General features: G+C 48.7%; 1 protein-coding gene across 3 annotated transcripts in view; it reads right to left on the minus strand.

The window, feature by feature from the left end:
- The window catches only part of RANBP10 (RAN binding protein 10), a 143,020-nt gene that overhangs the window by 14,881 nt on the left and 101,686 nt on the right, over positions 1–26,453 (minus strand). For all 3 annotated transcript variants that reach the window (XM_039503433.1, XM_039503431.1, XM_039503434.1), the window contains 2 exons: positions 11,056–11,078; positions 4,608–4,792 (listed from right to left, as the gene is read on the minus strand). In XM_039503433.1, the coding sequence (XP_039359367.1) occupies positions 4,608–4,792; positions 11,056–11,078 (208 nt within the window). The remainder of the gene's footprint in view (positions 1–4,607; positions 4,793–11,055; positions 11,079–26,453) is intronic.

Consider the following 26,453-nt stretch of genomic DNA (forward strand, 5'->3'; position numbering starts at 1 on the left):
ACAATGCAACAGATAATGGAATGGGTCCCTTCACATTTATAATATTCCCAGACACTAACAAGTGACTTACCATGCACTCAAAATTTGAGCACTTATTTGACACATACATTAGTGATTTCTGAGTTACGTTTTCATCCTGAAACGTTGGAAGTAAAAAAAATATTTTCACGGTGCTGTCAGACAATATACGAAGCAGAAATATATTTCCCCAGTGACAGCAGGGACCTTCCCTTGTCAAATCCATCGTGCGCCTTCTGACGGTCTCTGTCAGTTAAATGTTAGTGCTATGTAGACTTCATCAACACCTTAAATGGTGACTTGGAAATCGCTTCTCTACCCAGCGGGCTGCTGGTTAAGACTGACCAAGGAGACAGGACTTGGATGGGTTTTCAAACTGATCACTCTCTCTATAGAAGGGAAATATTATGAGGCGCCAGCAACACATTTGCAGTTCGGATGGGATTAACAGCTTTGTTATTTTTAAAAACTGCCCAGTGACTTGCTCTGAGACTGGATTCCACTCACTGCTGCAAGAGGGCAAGCGAGCACTTGCCAGGATCCTCCTTGTCACAACCACACACAGTACTGTAACCCCAGCCTGCTTGGTATGCACTGCAGATGGTGCTGACCTGCCAGCCTCCCTCCGGGGCCAGCTTCCTGCCCATCTCTTATGCCCAAAGGCAAACGCCAAGTGAATGAGCTGAAACCCAAAGAGGTTGTTGTCTATTTTTAATAGCTCTTTCAACAGCCAATCTTTGGGTTCCCTACCTGGGAACCTCTTCACTACAGCAAGGAGAACTGCTTTTCAGGGCAAGAGAGAGACAGCACCACACTGGAAACAAATGGCAGCAGTTACCACCAAACTGTCTGAAAAGCTTGTAAAGACAGTCCTGGTGCCACTGCAGAAGCTTGAATCATTTCATGCCAAAACTTTGGAAGACAGTTTGCAGCATACATGTGACTGAGTGTCTCATGGTTAAAGTCAGAAACAGAGTGAGTTTACATGCTTCAATTCTGGCACAGAATAGCCCCAAAGGCTGGTCTGGTATTATAACATCATGGGCTTAACCCTTTTGGATTCCTGATCAGAAGTTTGGAACAACCAAGATGACTGTGTCCATTGAATCCACCTCATACTTTACACGGAGCCCTGGGCTCGGGAAGTTTAATGAGTGCAGTGCAGACAGGATCAATAAAAGCTGGGACTTCTAGTAACCTGGGACATAGCAGCAAACATCTCTCATTAAGATGGCCATGTTAGATTAAGGCTGAAACGCTAAGAACACAGCAAGTGGATGGGATCTAAGCACTGGGCTGGCTTTCAGTTAAGTTGAATTCAGTAGCCGGAGCTCTCTAACTCCTTACTGTAGGTATTTAAACTGCACTATACAGCTACATGAAATGGGAGCCGCCCTGTGTTGTTATATTTCTGTCCTTGGCATCACAGCCTCTCAGCAGCCACCGCTGTCAACTGACCAGTGCAGTGCCCTGTCCTTTGTGCTAGCTTACTACCAGCCCCGACTCACGGGTTAGATGCCTGGCGTATTTACCGCACTAGAACGCTCTGCATTGGCTGGCTGAGTGCCACATGTCCAGCCAGGAACAGCTCCCGAAATCTTTGAGAGATGTTACTCCTCCGAGGAATGTGCTACTTGGTATCAAAATAAACTGCTGCTGGCTGTTCTGGCAGACTGCTTTCACGCTAAGGCAGGGCAAAGCTAATGATCTTCACAGTCCCAGGCTAGCCCAGGTCGTGTCTTTGGTGCCAGACTGGTAAAATCCCCAAGGCCAAGCGTGCGGATGGGACTGTAGACAGAACTCCTACAGAAACGCGCCAGGTAGGGCTGCTCAGAGCACAAGCACGGAGCGCACTCGGGTACAGCCTGCAGTGCTGGGGGCTTTTCTGGCTCATCCAGGCTTCCTTCCTCTGCTGTCTCGTACCTCTGGTTTCTGTTGGGATGCCATCAGGTACCAGGCACACTTCACGTGCTCCTGCATTACCAGTATTGGGATCCTACACATCTCTCACAGACAGCCACACCAGCTCAGCTACATTTCATGCGATTTCAGATTCTTCACGGCAGCGGCTAAAATCAGTCAGCCTGGACACCAGGGGATCAGAGCAACATGAAGGAAGAATGATTTATCACTATGCAGCCCTTACTAGTGGCTGCATCCCTTTATCAACCACTCTTACCAGTGAAAACTGGTGTATGTGGCAGGAGGGGGGAGGTGTCCCTTATAGCTGGAGAACTCCCTTTCAGGTACGCTGCCGCACCAAGCTTCCTTCTCCAAGCACAGGTGATCATTCACCTTGCGGACAGGTGCCCAATCCAGTCAGTTCCTCTGGACCACACTGTCTCCGTCCGTGCCTTTCAGAATGTACTACCTGGGAGTTCAGGGTACAGACTGTTTCTTGGACTCTGTGGCATGTGGGCCTGATACGTAGGGTCAGTTCTGCAGGACACCCACATTTCTGATCAGTTCCTGGAGGACAGACCACATCCTGTTGGCTTGTTTTGGTGGGCTGCTCTCAGATCAAACAGCAGCTACTGAAATTGCAAGGCATGTCTATCGGCACTACAGATGTCTGGTTGCGTAGCTGTCGGTCAGGGGTGAAACGAGGTGATCGTTGACCAATATAGCTGTGCCAGCAGAAGTCCCTAAGGTAGACACAGCCATACTGCCAGAGCTGTGCTTTTACTGGTATCGTTTGTTGTGCTCGGGGAGGTGGTTTTACTGTATTGGTGCAAAGCGTCACTTGGCCAGTATAGCTGTGTTCAGTCGAGGAGTGCTGTGCCGGCACGGTACACCACTATTCCAAAGCACTCCCAGTGTAGACGTGGCCTGCCTCGCCAATGCCCTCGGCTGATCCCTGGTTAGCCCTCTCCACGGAGGAGGTACTAATGTTTCCATGAGGTGGGGAGTTTATTACATGGCTGGAGCTCAGGACTCCAGCTCCTTTGTTCCTGGACTGGAAGGAGCCTGGAGAAGCCAGCCACAGAGCACTCTGCCCCATGCAAGGAGGACTAGGCCAGCATTCCTTTCTGACAAGGCTCCAAGTCCTGTGTGGCACATGAAACCTAAATTACCCCTCGCTCACATGTCACTGCCTCCCAGGACTTCTCATGTCACCATGCCCAGCCCTCTCACCCACCGCCCACTCCTAACCAGTACAGGAGCTCCTGTGACCTCCGTTACTAAATTCAATACATTTCTCATTGCACAATTTTTAGTATACTGCAGATTTTGCATTGACAACACAACTGTACTGCCTGGGGAAAAAAGGAAGTGTGGACTCCTAGGTGAGAGGCAAATTGGGGCCTGTGGCACTGAGAAAATGTGGGAGGCTGTTTGGGCTCCTGGCCCCCAGGAAGCAGTAAAGACATCATCTCCTCCTGCCCTCCCTCCCCTGCATGCACTCAGAGGGGGAAGGGAATGGAATTCATTTTACACTCTCTATCAACAGCTCTTCACAACATGCCATGTCTGTAACTTGCCGCTCAGAGCCACACAACTGGAGAAGCACATCAGCCTGATGTTTTACCAAAACGATCAGCAGTGAAGCAAATACTGGCGTGTAAATGCTCATTAAGTTTCAAACAACAGCCCATCGAGATAGTTCACACCCCTCAGGGCTGTCATTTCAGGCTGTCTGCAGACTCAGGCAGACACTGGCCACCATTGGAAGGCTCATTTCAGAGCCAGAAGGCCCAGACACTAAGAAAATAGTAGCTTAGTCTTTGGAGCCCAATTACACAGCAAATGAGGGCAAACTTGCATTATGCACTCACTAATGACCCTGCAACCAACTGCGGGGGAGGGGAGGAGAGGGAGAGCTGGCTGCCTCAAGAGGAGCCGAGTTTTGTCCTGTTCCGGGGCATGAGACTAAAAGTGAGGATTGTAGAGGCCTTGAGGAAAAGCACCAAAGAAACATTCCCGAGTGCCTAGCTGACGTGGACTCCATGAGTTCTCTAAAGAGTTGGGTCTCCAGAGGGCTGAATTAAGCCATGTCTACCCGACAGCGGCTAGAGGGGCGTAGCAGCTCTGGCACTGTAGCTAAGCTGGCATAACCCTCAAGTGTAGACGCAGCCTATGACAACGGAAGGGGTTTTTCCATCACTGTAGGAACATCGCCTACCTACCTGATGGTAGCTGGTCTGCACTTGAAACACACCTAAGCATGCTGCCATCAACCTAGCCTGTGCCTACACTGGGGGATTGATCAGCATTGCTCCGGCATTCAGGGGTGTGGCTTTTCCCCACCCTTGAGCACCAGAGTGATGTTGACTTAAGTTTTAACTCCGCTTACACCAATCCCTTAATCGCCTCACTCTGCCGTATCTCCTAAAGATCAGCATGGAAAAGGGTTTCATCCTGAGCAGGGCAGGAATGGCAGACCAGGTTTTGGATCGTCACTAGGAGAACGCTTAGTGATGCTTTCAAGAGCCTGTCTCTAAATACTAAGCAGGCCTCCCTGGACCGTCACACAGCGTAAGGGAGCAGGACAGAATTCGCGTTACCGTTGCTCATTCTGCAGCATCTGTCAGACAGGTGCTACGTCTAAGCCTAGAAAAGTAGAAGAAAGGAAGACTGCAGAGACTCACTTCTGCAGCATTGCTTGCCACTCGCCTAGTCTGTCTCCTATGGGAAACCGCTTAATGGTGCCCTGAATCTTTGCTCGCCACTCCCTCATGTAGTCCTCAATGTCAAACACGAACGGCTGCTGCCCGAAGTTGGCGTCTACGATCTCTCCTGGCGTCTGCAGCCCCACAGTGGGATAGAGATTTGACTGCAAAAAAGAAAGAAAGCCACATTAATGCTTCCCAACACTTTCCCATGGGCTCTGCGAGGAGCTCATGGGTTTGTCTCCGGCCCCCAGGAATGGGCTGCAAGGTTAGAGGAAGCTAGTTTTTAAAACAACAACTTGTAATAAAAGGAGCAAGAGGCAACAGTGGCTTCTCTAGGTTGGTGACAGCCCCAGGCTCAAGAGGCCAGTTCCTGCTGCTCGAAAAGGCGTGGCATGAAACTGGCGCACTGGGCTGCCTCCCCGAAGGACTGAGATCTACGTCACAACTAGCGTGGGTGACCTGTCAATCTGTTTCCAGAGGGTTGTGAGATTTCTACCACAGTGCAGGAGCCGGGACACTTACAAAGATTGAAAGACAAGGGTTTGTATTAGTAAGGTGACGACAAGTTACCCCACAGATGGGAGAGCTCCCATGCCACCATCTTGGGGGAGGTCTCCCCCTTACCACAACTAACCCAACTAGACAGCTGGTCCAGACAGGCTCTATTCTAGGGAACACTTTCACCTGCCTTTCCCCACACCCTGACAGACAGCTGCTATCCAAACATCTTGCACCTCTGGGCAAAAGGGGAAGGATTCAGGACCCCCTTCAAGGGCACAATCAGTCCTGCTACAAGGACTGTCCAACACAGCAGGTGGGGTAGTAAGAGGGTCCTGTAGGTAACTCAGCTCGCCAATGATGCCAACCAAACCAGCACGTTCACTACCCAGGCTTCAATTTCATTTCCCAGTGGCTGTGCCAATGCGACGGTCTCTCCAAACATCAACCAACACGTCATTCAGCTCCTGGAGGGTTGAGATGATGTGATTCAAGTTTGGGGAGACAGTCACTGAACCCAGTACAAGCAAATGGATGCCATTTAAGTTAGCCCTGTACCAATCCTGCCCCAATTAAAACCTTCGGAGAGTCTCTAAACAGTGCAGGAAGGTATCCAATCTCCATGGCATGTGGAAGAATGAGAGGAGACAACACGCAGAGCATGGGCTCACCAAATATTTCATTGTGTGGACCACACCTTAGAGAGTCTCCTGGCCACTTCTCCTGTTCACGATCACATCCCTGGGGCAGTTAGAGCAATCGCTTAGTCAGGCAGCTAGGAGTCAGTGTGATACACTCACTGGAAACAAGGGGCAGAGGTGGCACCGTGTGACCAGCTCACTCCGTGGGCCAGCAGCAAGTGTGCCAGGAACCAGGGGTGATCTGAGGACCGCGGTTTGGGAACCACTGACAGTAAATATCTCCCTGCTTTATTCTGTTTCTTTGTCGCTAACTCTTCACATTAGGGCCCCATCAAGGAGTAAAATGGCCCAAGTTCCACAGGGAAGGACTGAACTTCCTGCCCGAGCGCTATCTCACGGAGAGAAACAGCTCAGTAACTAGGGACAGTCAGAGACGTTCGAGGAGAGGTGAGAACTTTACTGCAGAGACGGCCACGGGACCTCTCTTTTTTGATAGATGACACTGGACTACACTTGCCAAGCAGTTCCTACCAACCTGACCATATGGGAGCCTATGCTGGAGCCAGGGATGCCACCTCCTGTTACGAGTTAAAGGAATAAAGGCAGAGTGGAATTTTGGAGAGGTGGCCATGCGGTTTACTTGCCACTTTGAGGCTCCTGAAATCTCCAGGTCACAGAGAGAGGAAGAGCCAGAACTCTGGCTTGTTTAGTTTTGTGCACTTGCTAGTGAGTGGTAAACGTTGGGCCTCACTTTCCAGCTGCCATGTGAGATGCACCAAAAGAGAACAGCAGAAGATGCTGGTGCGACACTTCTCAGGACAAGGCCAGGGATCTCTCCCAAGGTAACGTCAGTGCCTGAGAGCAGTCTGATGGTCCAGGCTTCACACTCCACAGCTAAGCAACCTCACTGGATTCTGAGAAAACAAGTAACTGAAGAACTCCTTTGAACCCTTTCCTTCTACTCTAAGGTTTAAAAGCAATAGGTATGCTGGACAGATGAGACAGTGCGACTTCTCCCTTCCCCAAAGAACCTCCCAGCAAAGCTGGCATTTCGAGTCCAGTGAACTGGAGCATGCTTTTCTCCTCCAAAAAGATCTGCATTTAGCTGCTGTTCAGCCAATTGAGACATGAACGGCTGGCACTGCACGTTTCTGGTGTCTGAAATGCCAAACCAGGGAGTGGAAGCGGCTGCTCCATACAACACTCATCCCCCCCGCCCCCGGGCTGGGAAAGGAAAGGAGGAAACGAAGCTGGCTGCATCACTGACTCAGCATCTCCTTTGTATCACATCCCTGAGCAAGAACTGGTGAGTTACGTAGGTGGGCTAATTCAGATGCAGCTCACGCCACTCAGTGCCTTATCACTAGGGGCTGCTATGCCTGTGCACCGCGGCACAGCGAGATGGCAGCACACGGGGGAATTGTGGTATTTTCAGAGTGGAGCTAGAGATCCCCCTCCCCTTCAAACAGAACTGGCAATAAGGAAAAGCCTCCAACAGACTATCATCTTGTCAGTCTATGCATTGGGCCTCCAACCTGTTTCAGTATCGCCAGCCCACGGCCTCCCAAAGCCACAAAGCCAAAAGGTTCCCCCCTCCCCCGAGTAAAGGAAAACAAATTGGCTTTGAACTCTCTGCAAGGAAACTGTTCCCCGACAGGTAAGGGGTTGAAGGACCAATTTAAATTCCTGGTGTAAGCTCACTGAAGTCAGAGTCACCCCACAAGTTAATTCACCCCCACAACTTCCCTACAACTGGTCAAGGAAATGCTGCTTATTGCCTGTCTCGTTGGTGTTCTCTAGAAAGTTTGCTTCAAGCAGAACAGGCCACCAATGGAGGGGGAAGCCTTTACACCCGGTGCCCACGAGGAACATCAGACCATCGTGTGTGGTCAAAAGAGAAATCCCATTTCAAGGGAACAAGATAAGCCCTATTAGGGTCCGAGACCCTTGGATCCTACAAGTATCAGAGGGGTAGCCGTGTTAGTCTGGTTCTGTAGAAGCAGCAAAGAATCTTGTGGCACCTTATAGACTAACAGAAGTTTTGCAGCATGAGCTTTCGTGGGTGAATACCCACTTCTTCAGATGCAAGCAGTGGAAATTTCCAGGGACAGGTGTGTATATATAAGCAAGCAAGAAGCAAGCTAGAGATAACGAGGTTAGATCAATCAGGGAGGATGGGGCCCTGTTCCAGCAGCTGAGGTGTGAAAGCCAAGGGAGGAGAAACTGGTTCTGTAATTGGCAAGCCATTCACAGTCTTTGTTTAGTCCTAAGCTGATGGTGTTAAATTTGCAGATGAACTGGAGCTCAGCAGTTTCTCTTTGAAGTCTGGTCCTAAAGTTTTTTTGTTGTAGGATGGCCACCTTAACATCTGCTATTGTGTGGCCAGGGAGGTTGAAGTGTTCTCCTACAGGTTTTTGTATATTGCCATTCCTAATGTCTGATTTGTGTCCATTTATCCTTTTCCTCCCTTGGCTTTCACACCTCAGCTGCTGGAACAGGGCCCCATCCTCCCTGATTGATCTAACCTCGTTATCTCTAGCTTGCTTCTTGCTTGCTTATATATACACACCTGTCCCTGGAAATTTCCACTGCTTGCATCCGAAGAAGTGGGTATTCACCCACGAAAGCTCATGCTGCAAAACTTCTGTTAGTCTATAAGGTGCCACAGGATTCTTTGGATCCTACAAGGCTCACTCAGTTAAGATTTCTGAAGATCTTCATATTTCCATTCCTTTTTGCAGCAGAGCTTCTAGAACACAGTTTTCACAGCCCTGGCAAAGGATGTGAAGACGCAGTTAATGTTTAACATCTTTTATACTCTATGTTCTCTCTGCTGTACCTTACAACGAATGCACATCGTGTTTCAACTAATCTGGACACATCTCCCTTGCTATATTAATGCATAAACATTTCCTATGGTCTAAAGCACTCGGAAGCTGTACTGATGCTAAGCACGACAATATCTGAGATCTGCTACCGTTCCTAAAGAGCACCTTGATCAGTCCTAAAGCTGCGGTGCAACCCAAGGGCCGCAGTCAGGATCAGAGACCAAACCTGCGGGACACCGTTTTAAGAAACGGAGGAAGATGTGGTCTATGCCCCTAAAGAGTCTAACAAGAGACCCAAGAGGTGGGGAAAGGGATCAAACAGCAGCAGAGGTCAGACAGCCTGTTATCTCCGTTTGTTTGTTTGACTCTGGGGAGGGGGACCACAGGAGGTGGTGAGTAAACAGGAGCAAGGGGGGGTGGGAGGGAGGGACGGAAGAAGAGACTCTGAGGGGCAGGAATTGGGATGGGAAAGGGAGGACGGGGATGAGGCTGGCAGCACAGGGACTGTGAGGTAGAGGTCAGGAGGCGGGTCCAGGCAAGCTACCAGTCAGCAGATATAAAACAACACCCAGACAGCAAACCGCAAGCAGCAGCCTGCTGCCATCACTGGTGTCTGGGGCTGCGAAGGAGGAAGGGCCGGGATGCGTAGGACCTTGCCTGCTGTCAGTGCCCACTGAGAGAAACCCATTTTTCCTTTGCTTCTCCGGAGGAAGTGCTGATACCAAGTCTCGGGCTCTGCAGCATTTCCCTGCCCCTTGCCACTTCCACAACTGGACGTAAACACCACCTTGCCAAATGGGCTTTCGAGGGGGCGTGAGAGTCACTTCTGCTCTAGTTACCAGGCAGTAACCGGGGTCAGCACCCCTATGGCGTGGGAGCATGGACGCTCCATTCCTTCGTTCAGCGCTCTGTTGAAGAGCGAGGACAGGCTCAGGCAGAGAAGTCACTAGTACACAGCATGGCACGCTGGGGCCAATATGCCGGGTGCACTGGTGGTATGAGGCTTTGGGAAGAGCCAGCACATTGACGAAAGTGACACTGGCTGTCTGCAGCATATCCAGTGACATTTGTACTCCACGGTGTGAGATCCACAAGGCCAAACAACGAAATCCTGCTTTCCCACTGCGTCCTGCCCTGGGCACTAGCTTCCTGGAAGAGACTGATGCTGTCCACAAAACATCACATGAGCAGCACCACAGAGGTCTGGGTGCCAGGGCAAAAAGACTAGAGGGAAATGTTCTGTTAGACCTACAAGAGCAATAATGGCCAGGAAATACCCTCACTGTCAGCCACTATTGCATACATATGTACTGACTACTCTGGAGCGTCACCGCAGGACTTGTTCGGCTGACACCCTATGAGCTGTGAGCGTTTAACTGAAAAGCAACATTCAGAACCGAGGCTGCACCTTGCTGAACACCACTGAGGACTGCAGGGGGAGTATTTAACCGTACTGTTGCTGCACATGGAGAACGTCCAACCACACTCCCTGCAATCTCAGGACAGAGTGGAATACAACCCACTGGCCCTGCCCATATGCACGAAGGAAAATTCCTTCCTGACCTGCATGTCTGAAGCATTATAGATGAACAGCATATTCAAGGAGCAAGCAGAAAATTTTGACTCATGAAGGATGCCCACCAAGTTTTGACTCCTTTACAATCGTTGAGACAGCCGTGTTCTTATAATCCTCCAACTACTTTTCACTGTCTCTGGCGCAGCTAAGTGCAACGCCATGTGGAAGCTCCTGATCCGAGAGCAGCTTGACACATTGCAGGCTGGCAGAGACAAGAAGAGACTATCAAACCGTAGAGAGCAAAGCTCAGCACATCTTCACAGCAGCATTGCCTATGGCTGGTTACAGAGGGTGTGTGCAGGGCTTGCCAACAGCTAGCAGAGCTGATGGCAGAGTAAGGGGACCTACAAATGAAGGAACAATTGAGCATTCCTGACACGGACACTCAATGCCTAATCGCAACCTTGGAAAGGGAAAGACCCTTTGCTGGCTGCACTGTTCAGATGGGAGCAAGGGGAGTTTAGAAGCAGTAACACCAAACAAGCAAGTGGGTTTTCTGTTAACAAGGCTTGAGATGCTAACGTGCATTGTCATACGCTGAGCCTCAAGTGAACACCACACAGTGCTCCCTGCAACAAAGCTGCTCTTAGGAGACAGCCATTTAAGGTGTAATAAAGCAGGAATTCATGCGGCAATTCCAGGAGAGGTAACTATTCTTAATGGGGATCCTGTGAGCGACCACACATCTGGTGATAAGACTGTACAGTCTCATAAAGGGAGCTCTCTCACCCCAATGCAACAGAGGCAGATGGGAAACATCATTTAGGAACATGTGCTACCTCTAACATGGCATTAAACAGAAGACATCCCACAGCCCAGTTACTGTCCCCCTCCCTTTCGTTTGCATCCCTAGTTAAAATACTGAAAATCGTTGTACTTACAGGGAGGTCTGTAAAGGCTATACCTGTGGGGGAAAAAAATATTAGAATTAAAAAGACAAAGGATTTTTCCCCACGTGCGCCTACAGACTTAACATGCTACGAAACGTTACAACATTTCAGTAAATCTCAGCTCTGGCCCTGGACTTAGCGACCTGTTATTTAACAGAGAGTCTCCCCCTCTCCCTGGACCCTGCGGTTTGGCAAAGATTCAGGTTGGAGTCTGGGTGTTCTCAGACACTCTTTCCCATCAGTTTTAGTACAATAAGCTTCACAAAAGCAGCCTCTTTTTCCTTTGCTTCTCCCTCACGTCACTGCAGGACTCCACTAAGAAGCCACTTAGCTTCAGTCCAAGACAAATTTTTGATTTGGAAGCTGTGGTGCTTTAATATTGCTGTGGTCTGGCCTGGAGCTACCTCTCCTTTCCAGCCGGAGCTGTGGAGTTTAGCGTTAAACTCCCTGTACAACTCCCAGGGACTGGGCCTTGCACTAAGGCAGGGCTGGAGTCAGAAGCAGTTTCTCAGATATGCAGCAATGGAGAGAATGGTAGTGCTCAGCTTCCTCCTCCACATTCGTAGATTCCAAGGCCAGAAGGGACCATGATTATCTAGTCCAGGGGTCAGCAACCTTTCAGAAGCCGTGTGCCGAGTCTTCATTTATTCACTCTAATTTAAGGTTTCGTGTGCCAGTCATACATTTTAATGTTTTTAGAAGGTCTCTTTCTATAAGTCTATAATATATAACTAAACTATTGTTGTATGTAAAGCAAAAAAGGTTTTTAAAATGTTTAAGAAGTTTCATTTAAAATTAAATTAAAATGCAGAGCTCCCAGGACCAGTGGCCAGGACCCTGGCAGTGTGAGTGCCACTGAAAATCAGCTTGTGTGCTGCCTTCGGCATGCGTGCCATAGGTTGCCTACCCCTGATCTAGTCTGACCTCCTATATAACACAGGCCAGAGACCTTCCCCAACATAATTCCCAGAGCAGATCTTTTAGAAAAATATCCATCTTGATTTAAAAATTCACTGATGGAGACTCCATCACAACCCTTAGTAAGTTGTTCCAATCATAGAATATCAGGGTTGGAAGGGACCTCAGAAAGTCATCTAGTTCAACCCCCTGCTCAAAGCAGAACCAATCCCCAACTAAATCATCCCAGCCAGGGCTTTGTCAAGCTGGGCCTTAAAAACCTCTAAGGAAGGAGATTCCACCACTTCCCTAAGTAACCCATTCCAGTGCTTCACCACCCCCCAGTGAAAAAGTTTTTCCTAATATTCAACCTAAACCTCCCCCACTGCAACTTGCGACCATTACTCCTTGTTCTGTCATCTTCTACCACTGAGAACAGTCTAGATCCATCCTCTTTGGAACCCCCTTTCAGGTAGTTGAAAGCAGCTATCAAATCCCCCCTCATTCTTCTCTTCTGCAGACTAAACAATCCCAGTTCCCTCAGCCTCTCCTCATAAGTCACGTGGCTCCAGCCTCCTAATCATTTTTGTTGCCCTCTGCTGGACTCTTTCCAATTTTTCCACATCCTTCTTGTAGTGGGGGGACCAAAACTGGACACACTACTCCAGATGAGGCCTCACCAATGTCGAATAGAGGGGAATGATCATGTCCCTCGATCTGCTGGCAATGCCCCTACTTATACAGCCCAAAATGCCGTTAGCCTTCTTGGCAACAAGGGCACACTGTTGACTCATATCCAGCTTCTCATTCACTGTAACCCCTAGGTCCTTTTCTGCAGAACTGCTGCCTAGCCATTCGGTCCCTAGTCTGTAGCAGTGTATGGGATTCTTCCGTCCTAAGTGCAGGACTCTGCACTTGTCCTTGTTGAATCTCATCAGATTTATTTTGGCCCAATCTTCTAATTTGTCTAGGTCCCTCTGTATCCTATCCCTACTCTCCAGCGTATCTACCACTCCTCCCAGTTTAGTGTCACCTGCAAACTTGCTGAGGGTGCAGTCCACGCCATCCTCCAGATCATTAATGAAGATATTGAACAAAACCGGCCCCAGGACCGACCCTTGGGGAACTCCGCTTGATACTGGCCAACTAGACATGGAGCCACTGACCACTACCTGTTGAGCCCGACGATCTAGCCAGCTTTCTATTCACCTTATAGTCCATTCATCCAGTCCATACTTTAGCTTGCTGGCAAGAATACTGTGGGAGACCGTATCAAAAGCTTTGCTAAAGTCAAGGAATAACACGTCCACTGCTTTCCCCTCATCCAGAGACCCAGTTATCTCCTCATAGAAGGCAATTAGGTTAGTCAGGCATACGGTGACCAGATAGCAAGAATAAAAAATTGGGACGAGGGTGGGGGGTAATAGGTGCCTATATAAGAAAAAGCCCCCAAAATCGGGACTGTCCCTATAAAATCGGGACATCTGGTCACCCTAGTCAGGCATGACTTGCCCTTGGTGAATCCATGCTGACTGTTCCTGATCACTTTCCTCTCCTCTAAGTGCTTCAGAATCGATTCCTTGGGGACCTGCTCCATGATTTTTCCAGGGACTGAAATGGTTAATTACTCTCCGTTAAAAATGTACATCTTATTTCCACTCTGAATTTATCTAGCTTCAACTTCTAGCCACTGAATAGCGTGAGACTTCTCTCTGCTAGACTGAAGAGCCCATCACTGTTCCCCATGTAGGTACCTATAGACTGGGATCAAGTCACCCCTTAACCTTCTCTTTGTTAAACTAAATAGATTGAGCTGCTTACGTCTATCACGATAAGGCAGGTTTGGCTAATCCTTAATCGTTCTCGTGGCTCTTCTCTGAACCCCCTCCAATATATCACCATCCTTCTTGAACTGCGGACACCAGAACTGGACACGGGATTTCAGCAGCGGTCGCACCAGTGTCAAATACAGAGGTAACATAACCCCTCTACTTCAAATTTGATATTTGCAAATATAACAGAAGTGAAAAGGTTGATAGGTTCTCTCTCTATTTCAATCTGACAAGTCAGAAAGGAGACATGAATTACGTATAAACAAAGGTTTCGTATATTTACTAAGGCAGGGATGAGAAGATTATTCAGCCACAGGTTCTCAACAGCACCAAAAGCTCCAAGTCACCAAGTCAAGCTATCTGGGGAGCGGAACATGTAAAAGGCAGGAGGGCTGACAGGGTAACCACAACTCCCAGAGCAGAGAGCATCTGCATTATATGTTCCTGAATCATGAGACATATGAACTACCGTATATACTCGATCATAAGCCAGTTCGTTTATAAGCCGACTCCCTCAAGATGGATAAGCTAAAATGGAAAATGTATGACCCGTTCATAAGCTGACCCTATAATTCAGGGGTCAGCAAACTTTGGCTTCCAGACCATCAGGATAAGCCGCTGGTGGGCAGGCACGGAGGTAAATCTAAGTAAACAAAGTGTCCCAGCGCGCCAGCTGCTTACCCTGACGGGCCAGGACAACAACTGGTGGGGAAATTTTTTTGGGGGGAGAAGCTGGGAGTCAGGGAAGTAACCCCTGTGATCACCCCCCCACCACTAGCCCAGGACCCCCACACTCTCCCCATCCCATCCCTTCCCATCTTATCTGGGGAGGGCCAGGGGAGGTCTCTGACCTGGCTGGAGCTGCTCCAGCAGGCTGGGCAGCGCAGCTGCAGCCTGCTCCAGTGTGCCAGACCGGGCAGCGCAGCCACAGCATGTTCCAGCGGGCTGAGCCGGGCGGCATGGCCGCAGCATGCTCCGGGCGGTGCGGCGTGGCCGCAGCCTACTCTGGGGGGCAGGGCTGAGCGGCACAGCTACAGTTTGTCAGCCCTGGAGCTGCAGCTGCTTCGGAGGCTGCTGGAGAACAGCATGGCCAGAAGCAGAGACACTCTGGCCCTGCCCCTTCCCTTCTGGCTCTGCTGGCTGTGCTGCCTCTCCTTGCTCCCTCTGCTGGGGGGAGGGGCTGTGTCCCACCTCTCCTTCTCTATACCCGTTCATAAGCTGACCCCCTTCTCTGGTGCTTCCCTTTTTTACTACAAAATTCAGTTTATGAACGAATATATACGGTACTTCCCGGCTCCAACAAGAGAGAGAGACTATTTACAGTCACTGCACTTAAACGGAGAACCTTCTCCTCTTTGAAACAGGTTGCATCCCAGCCACTCTTCTCTAGAGGCAGCCAGATCTCTGCTCAGATTCTGCTCCAACACAGGCCATAGCTCAGGTTTGCCAACAGAAAATGGTGACATGCTCCATGTCCCGAACAAGGAAACACTAACCCCAGCGTAACTATGGAAGATGCTACTTCAGCAGCATTCCATTTTATAATCTCAGTAAAACTCTCCGGACCACGCTGCAGTACTGACTAGTGCACATGTGTGGGAGGCGGTGGGAACCAGTTTTATTGCTTCAAACAGCCAGCAAACTGCTTAAACAGAGCCCAGCCGGAGTCCAGACACCACAAGGTCATTAGCAGAAATTAAAAAGAGATAACAGCTCCTTAACTCTTCAGCTGGATAAAAAGCAACTCTACTCCACCTCCCTGCAGCAATTCAAGCGCCTGGACATACCATTTATATAAGGGCATCTGGGATAAGAAAGACCCCTAATTTTTAGTTTTAACATATAGGTTTTTTGGCTATACTGGCGTAGACCGACGACCCCCCCCCTCCCCCAGAGCTTTTATTTTAAATCAGCCAGCGCGGCCGGGAGGGAGGGGGGCTGCTGCCCGCTTGTTATACGGCGTATAGCGCGATTTTTTTTTTGGGGGTTGTTTTTTAGTATAGAAATTCGTCTTATACGCCGGAAAATACGGTAGCTGCAAAGCCAGTTTTAGGAAGGTGGTGGTGACTGGAGACTGGACAGCTTAGGAAGAGACTGGAAAGTGTCTCTCCTGTAAGTCAGTGGTTCACATCCAAGCCAGGGCAGTACTGGCCAAGTCATTAACATCTGATAACTATTCAGTGGTCTGGATACAATATGTGCATGTGTCAGCGCAGCTCCAAGTGAACAGTTCTGATATCACAAATGCCACTGTGACAATCTCAGCAGAGATCCCGAGGACTGAACTGGGCAGAGACTGAGCTATCCCCCTTGCCCGCAGAGAGAGTCTTCTGGTCAGAAGGGATGTTCACTGGCAGGTAGGCACAAAGCACACTGCCTCTGCATAACACCACCTTTCACCAGCACTGACCCAGTCGTTTCTCTTTGAGGGATGCTGCCCTCCCACGACAAAGCCAGCACTTCCAACACAGGCTAATAAAACATTTAGCTATGGTGTGGCTTGCTGCAGGGCCTAATGGACAGTCAAGCTGTCATTACATTAGGGGACAGAACTACTTCGCCAATGATCAAATAAAATGGTGGCTATGAGAGAGCAGAATTTCATTAAACTTCAACAGGAGGAAAGCTCTCTCAGATAAAGAACTAGCTTCCATTTTTGCATGCCACGAAAGAATCCTACAAACAAGGTAGGGGAGGTAATCTCTATATTGGACCAACTTTTGCGGGTGAGAGACACCAGCTTTGAAGCTTACACAGAGCTCTTCTGGTGGATTCCAGAGGGGTTGCAATCAGTAGGGAACACATGGATTCTGGAAGCTACTGCAGCCTGAGAATGTGAATTGACAAATATACAGTTAAAAACTGTGTTGTACTTTTTTTGCACTGGACTATTTTAGCTAGATTCAACATTTCTCATGTATCCATTAAAAACCTATGGAAGCATGTTCTGTGTAAAGACATGCAGTAGATTAATGATCTATGTCACACCCCAGTCTCTCAACCACCACCTGACAGGAATAAACGAACTAATTCCTTTCTCTCTTGGTGAGTGTGAGATCAGAGACAATTGTTCTTCTAAAGATAAATCTGGGAACACAAATGTACAACACAGGAAAGGGCACTGAAGATTCAAATCAGTTGACATCTGCTATCTGAGTCCATCCACAGGACTTCAGACAATGAATGTTCAATGAACAGAACTCTTCCTTTGACTAATAATTTTGAAGGAGTTAAACGCTGCTGCTTTGTCACTGCTTCGTGGTTTATTTTATCAGATGCTGAAAAGAATGTACTGATTTCTTTCCCTGTCCATTTAGACTGAAGAAAAGTGCAACAGGATATAATTTAGAGATGTTTATGGCCAAAGTGTTACCGTCTTCCCTAATGTCTAAATATTAGGAACTTTATAATAGTCATTTTTAATAACATGTAAATGCCAGGATTTCTGCCATCAGAAAGGTGTTCTGTTGATATTCTTCACTGCACAAAAGCTTATGATTTCTGCAGATTCCTTCTGGAATGCAGAAAAAATGGAGCATCACCACTCTCTAACCTGGATGCCAGGCAATTTGGGGCACAACTTAATGAAGTAATGAGGTACATGAATTCCAGAGCACAAGGCAGAACTGCTGTGAAATTCACCTCAACCCTCCAAATGCTAGTCTGAGCAAGTGACAGCAGTGGTATTGACTTCTCCATTGTAACTCCATTGCAATCACAATTCCTAGAGTAGATTTTCAACCAAGCTGTGCGACCCAGTATGAACCCCTTCATGCTATGCTTGCTCTGTCACTGAGTGAAACAGCCTCTTTGCTTCAATGCACTTTAGAGGGTGATGGCCTCACACAGTGCTCCTTCACTTACCCAGAAGCTGTGCCTCTCAGCTTTCTGGCTAAAATGCAGAGCAGACCAGCTCAACACAGGATAGCCTCTCTGTGGGAACTAGATCCTGGCCTGGTGGAGGATGGACTGTATGATCAAACTGGTCTTTTCTTACCACTATCACAATCATTATTAATCTCTGAAGTGCTCCAAAATGTGGGGAAAAAACCCAAAACACTAATGAGCTTCCAAGCATCAGAGATGCTAGCTAGCTATACAATGTAGAAACACCTGTCCACATTCAAGAAGGCGCATTGGCTAGCTAGGAAACATCCAGCAGGGATGCAGGAAGGAAAGCTAGTGAAAGCGCTCTGCCACACATTTCTATACATGTCACACTGAGGCCTTGGCTACACTTGAGAGTTGCAGCGCTGGTGGTGGCTTTGTAGTGCTGTAACTCACTCCCCGTTCACACTGGCAAGGCACATACAGCGCTGCTTGTACTCCACCTCCACAAGAGGATAAAGAGAATAGCGCTGCTGCTGCAGCGCTGGGGTCCAGTGTAAACAGGGAATCATCTTAGTACGCTGTAACTGACCTCCGGAAGCTTCCCATAATGCTTTTAAGTAAAGATTACTCTCGTTGTGATGCCTCTCTTTATTTTGTTGTGAACTCCGGGCTCCCAAAGCTGCTTATCAAAAAACAAACACAGCTAGTGTTTGCTGTGACTGAGCAGAGGCAGGCAGGGGGCTCCCTTTGGAAGGCCCACAGCTAGTGTTTGCTTGAGGAGAAAAGCAGCACGGCCCGCGGGAGGGAGGGAGCGGGGGTCCGTTTCGGGGAGGCTGCTTATCAGCTGCTGTTTGCTTTCAGTGAGTGAGAGGGTGTGGGGGAGGGGGTCGGAACTTGCAAGGCAGCTGCTGACAGAGTGTCAGCTCCAAAAATCCACTCTCTCTCCCCCACGCTCCCTGTCACACTCCACCCCACCCCCTCTTTTGAAAAGCACGTTGCAGTCACTTGAACGCTGGGATAGCTGCCCATAATGCACTGCTCCCAATGCCGCTGCAGATGCTGCAAATGTGGCCATGACAGTGCGCTGTCAGCTGTCAGTGTGGACAGACTGCAGCGCTTTCCCTACTCAGCTGTACGAAGACAGGTTTAACTCCCAGCCCTGGTCAGCTGCAAGTGTAGCAATACCCTGAGGAGAACATTAAGTGAAACATGTAGAAAAACTGCAGGGCTAAGGCTCAGAGGCCACTCCTGGATCCATGTGAGATCAAGCAAATTCCTTAAGAATGCTTTCCTAGAAGATGACAGATTGCCCTGCAAGCTCAAAAAGCAGCCTGGGCTGGAATGGATGCCTTCCAGGAGCCTTTTGTGAAAGGAAAATGAATTATATTGTAAAAATAAGAATGGGTTAAAGAAATGCTGTATGTATCTTTAAGCAAAAATAAATGTTGAAATACAGGTGTCAGGAAAAGAAACATTAAGACAAATAATGAATCCACTTAAGCTAATGGTGAAACATTAGCGGAAGATTGGTAAAAGTTAGCAAGGAAATTAACTATGTATGTCTAGCCCCGCCCCCCGTGAACTTGTCAGTTCTGCTTCCTTTGTTATCTTGTCAAGTTTGCTCCCTTTTTAACTATAAATTGAGGTAGTGTGGCTCTTGCATGGTGCTCACATTATCTGGGTGTTATCAGCAGAGCGCTGTGCTAATAAAACAGAGTGGTCTGACAAACTGAGTCCTGAGTCTAACTTTGACACTTTGAAAGAGCAGCAAAAACTATTCAGGAAAACAATTAAGGGATATGACAAAAGTGTTCGTTGCTAACAGCCCTGGAACATCCTTCTGTCCACCTAGCCACATGGGAAGTGGTTAGCGCATGAGGATGCTACTCCCTTGTGGTACAGCTGCTCCTTCAGGCATCTGAAAAACTGTGTCACTGCAAGGTGCATCTCAGGACAGAAGGGTTCCAACTGTACCCACAAGAACAGCAGCTGCCACGTGTACAGGCAGCAGTGAAGCAAACTGAAAAAGCCAGCAAAGGCAAGTGAAGGCTGATGCATTGTCCTTATCTTCCCCCACTGCTCCAGAAAGCTGCCTGGCTGCTCAAGCTGGTCACAGTTACTCGGGCCCGAGCCTCGATGTTATTACAACATGACAATTTTGTATTAAAGTTTGTTAAAAATAAAAAGTAACCCTTTCATTAAAATGTCAAACTGCATTTGCCTATTCCTGCCCCGATAAGCCCTTTTGGGAGCTGGTCTGGTCTTCTGGACAATGCACGGTTAGTTGAAATGGGAAAGCACATGGCAATCTGACAGTGACATTGTCCATGAGAAATAGCTACTTCTGTGGGAAGGAAATCAAGATGAGCACACTTCCAACTAACCCCCTCGTACCAGTGTAAACAGAGATTTCACCCATAATTTTACTCAAAGACCCTTCTCCTTTCCACAGCTCCATCGAAGCCAAGCACACAGTAACCAGGAACTCTCCAAGCCAAGTCCTCCCCTCCCCTTCAGCCAAAAGTGACCATAGCCTCTAACTCTGAGGCAGGGGCCTTCTCCTCAGTTGGCTCTAGACACCTTTGTTGCAGAGACTACTCCACAAATTCACGTACACAGAGAGAAGGGTTCAAGTGACATGGACCTCAGAGAGCTGCCTTCGCCCCTCACTAGCTACCTCCTGCCTTTCTGCTCATGTCTGCATAGTAATCATGATCTGTATTACCGTAGTGTCTAAGAGCCCCAGTCCCGGATCAAAACCCTAGGTGCTGTGCAGACAGAACAAAAAAAAATGCTCCCTACCCAAGGGCCTTCAAATCTATGTAAGCCTGCTCTCCTCCATCCCGGGGGTCCCTCCTCCATTCCCACAGGACACCCCAAAACACTGCTCCCATGACACAGTGCTAGCTTTCTGCTTGGGAAAGGTGTTAGCAAATTCCTTTGGCTGCCAGGCAGGTGGCAATCTCACTGCCAGCGACGCCCTGGAGGGAGTGCCAGTGGAAGCAGCACAGGACACACCGCACTCTGCCAAGAGGGACCCTTCAGAGAGCAGGCTCCGAATGCTCATTGTAACTAAAGACTTACCTGTGAGCCGTCGCTGAGCTGAGCCAAACAGCTGCCAGCCATTCTATCAGACTACTTGGACAAAGCCACTGGGCAGGAACAAAACTCAGCCGGGTTTGATGTGTCTCCACCAATCTGATGCAGTCCAATTGCCAAGACTTGGTTTGAAGAGTGGGCTCTTCTCACTCTATCGCCACAGTTCTCCAGAAGTGGCCTGTGAAGCATGTTCGCTAACCTGCCAAACCGGAGTGAAGCCAGAGGGTGGGAGGATGATCTGGTCCATGGCAATTTCAGTTTCTTACTGGGGGGGAGGGGAAGGTCTCTCACAGCCAATGTCTTCAGGTTGGAGCATTCACAGGGAAGGCCTGGGAATAAGGTCCATTAATATTAATGCTTATTAATTCTATGCCTCATCTGCATAACATGCTGAGAGTACAGTCCCTCCTGTCTGCCTGTCATACTTCATCTGGCAAACAGCATCAAGCCAGTGAAACAGCTTTTGCTGCTAACTGGGAAAACAAGCAGCGTGTTTGCATCCTGTCCAGTTCCATTTGCTGCTGAGCTCCTCTCCATGCCTTGACCTCGTTAGCCATTCCAGGGGCTGGGCAGTGATGACATTTCTTCACCCGAGAACGTGTGCTTTCCCGAGTATCGGCACTGTAAATCAGACAGACAGACTGGAGGAAGCGTCTTCGGCTAGAACTCTCAAGGAGGAGGACGCGCTGTTTTCATAACCCCAGTGACCTGTTCAGCTGGGACCCGAGCATCCCACTGCAGAGTCAAAGAACTGAAACACTCCTCCAGACACCTTGAGTGTACTGTTCCGTTTGGCCACTTCTATTACATACGAAGGTTTATAACTTAGCCATATCCTCTTGCCACCTCCGCAGAAAATACACTCTGCCTCCTGGCTGAAGCCCTGATGTTCGTTCATTCCCCTCATATCCCCACCTCCCCTGATTTACACCTGCCAGCTCAGGGCCACGTGTAGCTGTCACCTTCCTTTTGGTTGACACTCCTTTTGCAAAGGGTCAATGCTGCTCCTTCAGCAGCTGGAAGGAGTCACTGTTGAGATATAAAAACTGTTTCACCCAGGCCTTGATATGACAATACAAAACAGTTCCCACTTGAGGTCCCCAAATGTACGTTTTCCAGTACCAACCGGAATGTCCACAATTAGTGACATGCATCTCTTCCCCTAAGATGGTGCTGAGACTTTAGCTCCCAAGTCATTCCTGACAGAGGGGGCACAATGAAAAGTTACAGAAAGCATGGAAGACCAAGGAAGGGTGCCAAGAGAGAGAGCTTCAACAAAAAGGAAAGAAGGAGTTTAAACTTACAGGAAGGTGCAAAGGGGAAGACGTAGGCAGAGCACTGGCCTGCCAGGCCCACATGTCTGACAGGAATACTATCCCTTTGCTAGGGCCTTCCCAGAAGATCTTAATCCATCTGTGACAATCAATTGTTCTCCTCCCAGCTTGTGGCTCTGTCACCCTTCTCCAAGTCCCTCCACCCCAAACATACACTTCTCTTGCTTGCTTTTACCCATCATGTTTTGGCTCCTCTCTACCTATTCAACCTTCTCCTTTATCACAATGCTGACTCCTGCCTTTGCTCTGCCAACGATGCTGTCCTCAATCGACTCATTTCCCCAAACCACCCTGTATCAGTGAGAAAAGCTGCTGGCCAATCTAGGAAGCTATCTCCCTAATCCGCCTTCAAATCCCTCCTTGTAACTCTCCCCTTCTGCAGTGCAGACCAAAAACTGCACTCTGGTAACTGCCAAACAGGCAGCAAGCTGTGATTACTGCTCCTGATCAGCTAAAAATTGCACTAATCATATCGTTACCCCGTCTCCGCCTGCCTGGCTCATCCATCTTTTGTGTCTTGTCTTACACTGGGCAAGTGCTATAATAGCCCTATTTTTCTGATGGGGAAACCAACGCTCAAAGAGGTTACCTCAGTGACTTGCCTAAAGTCACAGAGCAACGCAGGGCTGAGAACAGAACCTAGGGCTTTTGAGTTCCAGTCCTATATCTTCATCACAGGTACCTGCCTCCTTTCTTACAGCAGTACTATACAACTACACCTCTACCCCGATATAACACGAATTCGGACATAACGCGGTGAAGCAGCGCTCCGGCGGATCAAACCTATAACGCGGTAAGGTTTTTTGGCTCCTGAGGACAGCGTTATATCGGGGTAGAGGTGTACCAGCATAAAGGAAGACCCTGCCTTCTGGGTATAGAGTGAAATTACAATATTGCAGTTAGATACAAGCAGCATCCAAAACAGGCTGAGTGTCAGGGGCCTGCAGACTATATTCTCAGCATAAACAGGTACCAAGACACTCCTGGGTGGGAGCAGAATAGTAGCTGGCTATTCCCTGGAACATTTGTGAGCCCATCTGGGAGAGCTGCGATATTCCTGTTCGCTAGAGAAGGGACCCACAGCTTCCGTGTGTGCCAAGAAACAGCGCACTACTCCCTTTCTGGGTCAGTCTCCAGCTTACATAACAGATCCTGGATTCTCAGTCTGTCATGAAGATAAGAGACAAGCAATGTTTAGACTTCATTAGGATGCTTCCCCAGGGGCTTAGCAGTCCCTGGCCTGCTGAAGGTGCTCTTGTTTTCCTCTGGCATCCGCTCCGCGCAGAAATGCATGTTCCACACCTTCCTGTCACAATCACTCTGCCCATCTCCAGTGAAGAGCTTTGCCACGGTTGATAGGCTGCTTGTGCTTGTGATCACTTGGTGCTGAGAAATGTGTTTTCCCCAGCTCAAAGCACTGACTAATGGATGCTTCTCCTCTTGACCTTGTGCTTCCTTCTCAAACAGAACAGGTAGACACCCGTCACCATTAGCCTTTCTGGGTGAGACTTCTGTTCCATTTTCCCAGAGAAACGTTACATGGTCTGCCAGCCTTTGTGAGGGGAGACGTAGCATCTGCTACTGTTCTCTTCTGCCTTTAGCCAGGGTTTCTGCAAATCCACCGCTGCGCCAAGCATCCCTTTGCTTGCCTCCTCTATACACCCCATATTCTGCCTCTGTGTGAGCCCAGAGAAGTGTTGGGACATGAACTGACAGTCAGTCACAGCTGCAGCCTTTCCCACACACTGCTCACTCCTGCACTCAAGTCACATTCACGATGCCACCGATATGCACTGGCTCAGCAGTAGGACGCCCCAGATCAACCTGACCCCGTCTCCTAAAACGGCAGGCAGTGATGCTGATGACCCAGACCACAGAACTCTCTAGGCTGCTGGGAGAAGAACTCTTGCCTGACAGGAATCCACAACAAAAGAATCAGGCGGCTCAAGCTGGGATCATTTTGAATCAGCAACCACCAAATGTCCATGGGAGAAAAGTATTCTCGAAAGAAACAAGCAATGGAAACAAAGAGTGGGGAAGGGAAGCGCATCTCCCCTGTAACCATCTCTACATGCATCCTGAGCAGAACAGAACTCCTGGTGGAATACGAGGCACAGAACCAGGGGATTTTAATAACTGAGTCTGATGTGAAAGTCACTGATAACCTGTTTCCCTTTGTTTCGTCACATCCACTCGGCCAGTGAAATGTGACGTTGCCGTATCACAGTACGGACATGAGTGAAATGATGACAGGAACAACTGAAAGGTTTAGCCCACATCCTCTCTGCTCTGCAGATCCCCTTTCGAGCCGGTGCTAATAAAACTGTAGACTCAGTCCCTTTCCAGCCATTACTTTTTCATTATGGAAGAACGCAGTGGCACAGATGCAGCTGTGTCAAGCGAAGGAAAATACCTTCCCCAGCTGCAGTGCGCTAACTGAAACTTCCACAGGCGCCTCTCGGCCACAAGGGCTTCCGCATCCTCCTCGCTTTCCGTGATAAGCCCTCGATCATCAGTGCTCTGAAACTCACTGAAACTCACACTATAATCCAGCTCCACATTTGGGTTTTGTAACCACCACCAGTGATTTGCTGGAGGGGGAACTAACGATGCTGGGCTGGAAAAATACAGAAGTGGGAACTCAGCCATTTGAACAAAGGAGAAACTGGGAGCAAATAAGCCTGAAGCAGGCAAGGACGGCGGGAGAAGCGATCAAGAGGAAGTGAGTGTCACAACTCTGGATAGGGAGTGCAGGAGAAGCTGGAGTAGTTCTCCCATAGGCAGCCACAAGGTAGAGAGGCTACCTGAATCCCCGGGGGCCAGGTTAGCCGCCTCATGATGTTACTCCAGCACACAAACAAAACTAACCCAAGTGAAATCTCCTAAATTACTATCGTAACTGGGACTCTCTAGCTGAAGTGACGGGCTCAACAATTCACTTCTCCCAAGCTGGGGGTGTCACGGGTTTCGCTTCCCAGGTGGTCTCTAGGTTGATGGTTAAATTAATCTAAAATCCTGACCAAAAGGCAAGTGTTGCGCTATTTATTGCTTTTACTCAACCTGCCTCCCCCCCAGCGATGGCTTGTGGTGCTCCTAGACTACACTGTCAGCTGTCAGTTTCATACACCTTTGAGCCATCTCCACAGCACAGAGCTGATGAGAGACCAGATGAGAAAAGGCCTGAGTGCAGTCAGAAAACTGGGCTTTTCCCTAATATTTATTCGCCAAGGAACGCTCCCCTCCCCACCTGTGAGTGGTTTGTTAATATCCCACGCCAGAAGCCCTGCTTAGGGCCCACATCGTTTTTAATTATAAAGCATCATTTGTGTGGCATCACAGCTGGCCAGGTTGGCAAAGCGCTTCAAGGCAAAAACAAACCAGAGCAAAATCCCCAGAGAGCCACTCAAACGCACCATCTCCGCCGTGGCCAGGGCTGCTGTGGCCTGAACGCAATGGCGCCAACTGCCACCGAATGCCACAGGGCAAGTTTTAAACAGATTCTTCCACTTGGCCTGAGGGAAATGGCTCTGGATTGCTGCCCCACAGAGAAGTGGCAAAGTGACCGGACTAGAAACTGAGTGGACAGTGAAAGACTGTGACTGGGCCACATTTCCCATCAAACCTTCTATGATAAATGAAGGGGGGGAAGGGGGCTCCCTTTTATGGACACCCAGCCAGCCAGCTAGCTACAAAATCCCTGTTAGTAGCTGTTCTCTACTTGCTTTACCTGTAAAGGGTTAAAAAAGCCCATAGGTAAAAGGAAGGCAGTGGGCACCTGACCAAAAGAGCCAATGGGAAGGCTAGAACTTAAATGGGGTGGAAAACTTTCCCTTTGCTGCTCTGTCTCTCCTCTCTCCCGAGAACAGACAGACAGACAGAATGCTGTAAGAAGCTTTAAACCAGGTATGAAAAATCATGAAGTCATACCTTGAAACTACTTACCTGAAACCTCAGATATGTAAGTAGATCAGGGAATGCCTAGGAAGATGCGATTAGGTTTATCTCTTTATGGCTTGTGGACTCCTCTGTGCTAATCCCAGATGCTTTTGTTTTGCTTACAATTTTTAACTGGACCTCAAGAAAACCATTCTTGATGCTTAATTATTATATTTGCTCTTTTCAAAAACTAGCAATAGCCTACATTCCAGATGTATTTTCTTTCTTTTTGTTCTTTAATAAAACTTACCATTTTTAAGAACAGGATTGGGTTTTTGTGTCCTAAGAGGTTTGTGCACATGTTTAATTAGCTGGTGGCAACAGCTGATTTCCTTTATTTTCTTTCTCAGTTCTTCTCCGGTGGTGGGGGTGAAAGGGCTTGAGGGTACCCCACAGGAAGGAATTCCCAAGTGCTCCTTCCTGGGTTCTCCCGGGGAGGGGGGGTGCACTTGGGTGGTGG

This window comes from Mauremys reevesii, linkage group 16, assembly GCF_016161935.1.
Source record: "Mauremys reevesii isolate NIE-2019 linkage group 16, ASM1616193v1, whole genome shotgun sequence".
Taxonomy (NCBI): Eukaryota; Metazoa; Chordata; order Testudines; family Geoemydidae; genus Mauremys; species Mauremys reevesii.